Genomic DNA, 4,858 nt, shown 5'->3' with positions numbered 1-4,858 from the left:
TTATTGAACAAGGTTAATTTCTTTCTCCTGCTTACTGAAGTCATTTAGTTTAATGATCCGTGGAACCACAGAGTCCGACTAAGAAACTCTTCAGCTAAACATTTCATCAAACACCTAAAATGAATATTAAACATTCCATATTTTTATTTTAAAAGTGTAAACTAAAATATAAATTTAGAATTTGTTTCCTTCTGTCTAGCTTTTTTACCTTCTCGTACTCAATTCATAATAATTAATTGAAATAATTCAAAATTATTTAATTTTAATAATTAAATTAATTATTAATAAGATTTGTTAATAATAATTAATTAATAAGATTTAATTTTAATTCAAAAAATTTTACAGTAATGACATCACCCACCATGCTTAGATTTTTTTTTTGTTTTTTAATTTTTTAACAAAGAAATTAGCCTAATAATGACATCATCATTATAGGATTTTAATAGAAAATGTAAATAGATAGATTAAGTACATTTTTGTAACACCAAAACGTAGTTTTGAAATTAAACAACACCACATGCATACCCGTTTGATTACTTTTATTATTTTATAAATCATTTTGATTTTCTTTATTCACCTTAGATTTCAAAAATTAATAAAGATAGTATATGATAAAAAAAACCGATCTCAACTATGTTTATTTGATCCAACTATGTTTAAAATCCTTCGTATGTTTACTTAACAAATGAATGAGGATGCATTTTATGTAAGTCCTATATAAGAAATTGATGAATATTGCAGATTTTGTCAAAATTTCCAATAATAATATGTTAATATAAAAGCGAACTAAAATCCAGATTTTAGGAAATTAATAAGTATTTTAGTAAGGGAAGGATTTTAATTGAAATTGATATAACTATAAATTTTATGTTGCTGTTGTTGTAAAATTTAATTTGTAATTTCTTAAATAATTATCAAAAACTTACTTATTAGTCAATATGAGATAAATTTGAAATAGATTTTAGGAAATCTGCATCTAGTATATTTATATATTTATTTCTGTATTCCATGTTTTTTTAAAAGTCGTTATTTATTAAATTCAAATCTTCTAATTTAATTTTCTTATTTGCATCTTTGAATTAATAATCTATTAATTACGAAAAATGCTCCATTAATTTAGGATCATTTTTTTAATAAAATTTTAATTTTAATTAGAAGATTATGACATCGGCATGATTAATAAAAAACTGACATGATAACAAATTTTGAGTTAATGGTTGCATGATAACAAATTTTGAGCTAATTTCGTAATAGATTGCTCAAATCACTAAAATTGTCTACTTTATTTTAATCATAATTTAATATTATTATGTTATATTTGAACATGGACATCAATGAATTTGATCTAATGGTCCTCATCCAAAGTTACTTTTAATCTAAGGGTTAATTTTCTGCAATGTAATCTTTGAGTTAATATGATTTGCTGATAAAATTAGAAGTATATACATACTGTATATTTTAATTTTATTTATACTCTATATCATCATTAAGTGCACGCGTGGAACTTTGACGTCGGTTGACTATACCAAAAATCAACTTTAAAAGGACGTGGGCAGACGACAAGTTGCCTTTTGTACTTGTTATTTCCCATCATCATCATCATCATCTTCCATAAACCTAAGCACAATTTTCATCTCTTTTACAATATCTTTTAAACAAAATACAAAAATAAATGGATGTTAGGGTTATACATGCGAACATTCTAGAAGATCTTCCATAAGATATACTTGTGGAAATCTTCTCTAGAGTTGGTTAGAATTCATCCGCTCAATTATTCATGGTGAAGTTGGTTTGCAAAGCATTTGGGAAGCTTTCCGATCATGCTTTGGTTTATAAAAGGCTTTCATTTGATAGGTGGTGTATCTCACCTTGGGGAAACCATAAGTTGGCACATATTTTCATTTCTTCTATGTATTTTGGAAACCCTAATGCGATTTTTTGCTATGGTTTGAGGGCTTATTTTGATTCTAAATACCCCGATATAGGGCTTCATTTATTAGAAAAAGCTTCGAATATGCAACTTAAATAGGCATGTTATATTTATGGTTTGATCATGTTTGCCTCTCACCAAATAGAGAAGAAGGACATCAGATTACAAATTCTTAATCAAACATTTCCACCCGTGCCGGATTTGGTAGTTGAGGTGAGAACCAAGGTTTTTGATTTGTTGCGACGCTGTTGGGTATTATTTAACCACCATCCTTTTGATGATGTCGCAACGTGCTGCACTATCAAGGTCCACAATGGTTATTTTCCACTTGACCATGGGTGAAAAATTATATTGACTAAACCGGAATGCATGTCTTGTTTTTGGTCCTATGAGTTGCGTGTTTTTGCTGAACGATTTGGGTTTAACTAGATTGTTAGTATTTTATGTTTTCTATATTTTAGATTTTGTATAAATTTTACTCATCAGTTAATGTAAATATTAGTAATTATGTCTATTATCATATATCAGTTTATTTCCATTTGCGATGTTATATGTTAATTACGGAGTACTAGTATGTTTGTGATGAAACTGTATTTTTATAATCTATGTTAAGTAATACTGTAATATACAATAGTGAGTGGAAAGTAAAATAATCATGAGTTTAGATTATTACCTACATAATAGGTCAGAATTACCTGCATAATAGGCCATGATAGCATGTAACTTACTGTTATCTATAAAGTAAATTACAAGTTATAATACATACAAAACATTTCTTTATTTGTTGGATTTAGTCACTAGATAACCACTCTCATTATTATCATGAAATTTATAAAAAAACCATTCTCATAATTTTTTTTAAATGCACATTATTAATCTTATTAACTCACTACAAAAAAAATTCTCTTTTTTTTACACTTAAAATTGCCAAAAGAAAACTTTTTGACACTTTAAAAGTGTCAAAAAGTTAATACTTCATATTTTTTTTTGACACCATATTTTTTGACACTTCAATTTTTTTGCACCATATTTTTTGACACTTCAATTTTTTTGACATCATATTTTTCCACGCTTTCAACTTTTTAATACTTATAGGTGTCACTAGAACAAGTGAGAAGAAGCAAAATACAAAGGTTGTAATCTAACGATTCTCATTATTATCTTGAAATTTAAATTCAAAAATTAGATTTCAATCTATATACGTATATCTATAGGGTTTTTAACTTTTTATCATAGATACCCTCTTAACCTTTAAAATTACATATTTACTCACTTAAATATGTTACTTTTAGACATTAAAAAAAATTTCACCTTAAGTGGGAAAATATGAGATTTCAAAAATTATTCACCTTAAGTGGCAAGTATTTCGTAATATTGGCAAATATTTTATGCTTAAATAAAATAAAATGAGCGCATTAAATGCACGTCGAATCAGTATCACCAAAAATCTCCTTTAAAGGTTAAGATGTCAGACAAAAGGTTGAATATTTTTCCAAATACAGTCTTCTCTCAAGTACACCAAACACAAAAACTTAAAAAATCCTTTTTTGTTTTTTAAAGAATACAATAATGGAAGAAGTTACTCAAGCGAACATACTCGAAACTCTTCCACAAGATATGCTTGTGGAAATTTTATCTCGAGTTGGTCAGGATTCATCCAAGCAGTTGTTCATACTCAAGTTGGTTTGCAAAAACTTTTTGAATCTTTCCAACGATCCTTTGGTTTGTAAAAGGATATCCTTAGATAGGTGGTATCTCGTACTTTGGAGAAAACCTAAGATGGATCATATTATCGGACGTTGTTATTTTTTTGGAAACCCTAATGCGATTTTTCGTATGGGTTTGATAAATTATTTTGATAAATCTTGCACCGAGTTAGGGCTTCGTCTTTTAGAAGAAGCTGCGAACAGCCAAATTATAGAGGCGGTTTATGTTTATGGTTTGATCATGTTTGCCTCTCACCAAATAGAAGCAAAGCATGTCAGATTACAATTTTTAAATAAAACATTCCCACCAGTGCCGGACTTGGTGGTTGCGATGAGAACCAAGGTTTTTCATTTGTTGCATGAATTATGGTTACATAACCGCCGTCCTTTTGATGACTTGGCAACGTGTTGCCCTATCTCCGCCACAAAGATTATTTTCCACACATCCGAGGGAGTGAGTTTGAAATGAGGATACCAGAATGCATGTCATGTTTTTAGGCCTATGAGTTGGGTGTTTTTGCATACCAATTTGGGTATGTTACCCGGTGAATGTAAATATTAGTAGAAAAAAAACTAGATTTATGTTGGTATTTTTTAAATTTTGAATAAATGTTACCCAGTTAATTAATGTAAATATTAGTAGTAATTACTATTACTTATGATCATTTGATTATACTGCTTCCATTTTTTCCTTTGTATTATGTGGATTTTGATGTTATTTATATTGCTATATCTAACATGACCATTAAAAAAATAAAAATAAAGGCTAATTAAGTGCTTTTTGACAGTTATTTCAAACTAATTAAGTGCCTTCGAATCTTACAAGAGTCATATAAGAGGAAAAGAGCCTCTAATAAAAGTAAGGTTGCAAAATGAAAGGACCCGTCCTAATCCATCTGGACGAAGTCACCAACAACTGGTTCCATTACGATGATCGACTCCAAGTACTGTCTTTAAAATGAGCAAATGCACAGCGGAATGTTTCTTTCGTACCTGAGAATAAACATGCTTTAAAGTGTCAACCAAAAGGTTGGTGAGTTCATTAGTTTTACATAAATAATCATTTCATAATTTTTAATAGACCACAAGATTTCATATTTCCATTTCTCATAAACATACGTCCCATGCATAGAGACAAAAATATCATTCATATGGATTGAACACCTGGTAACCGACATTAACAAAATGCATATATAAGAATATCCCCATCATTCCGGGATCC

At 28.7% G+C, this 4,858-nt stretch overlaps 1 protein-coding gene across 1 annotated transcript; it reads left to right on the top strand.

Annotated features, from left to right (window-relative positions):
- The first annotated feature begins 3,499 nt into the window (after positions 1–3,499).
- On the top strand, positions 3,500–4,105 carry LOC139868573 (putative F-box protein At1g67623). The gene has a single exon (XM_071856908.1). It carries the CDS (start codon positions 3,500–3,502, stop codon positions 4,103–4,105), a length of 606 nt encoding a protein of 201 aa, XP_071713009.1.
- The last annotated feature ends 753 nt before the right edge of the window (positions 4,106–4,858 follow it).

Source organism: Rutidosis leptorrhynchoides, chromosome 9 (genome assembly GCF_046630445.1).
Source record: "Rutidosis leptorrhynchoides isolate AG116_Rl617_1_P2 chromosome 9, CSIRO_AGI_Rlap_v1, whole genome shotgun sequence".
Taxonomy (NCBI): Eukaryota; Viridiplantae; Streptophyta; class Magnoliopsida; order Asterales; family Asteraceae; genus Rutidosis; species Rutidosis leptorrhynchoides.
This window is presented reverse-complemented; position numbering and strand designations above follow the sequence as displayed.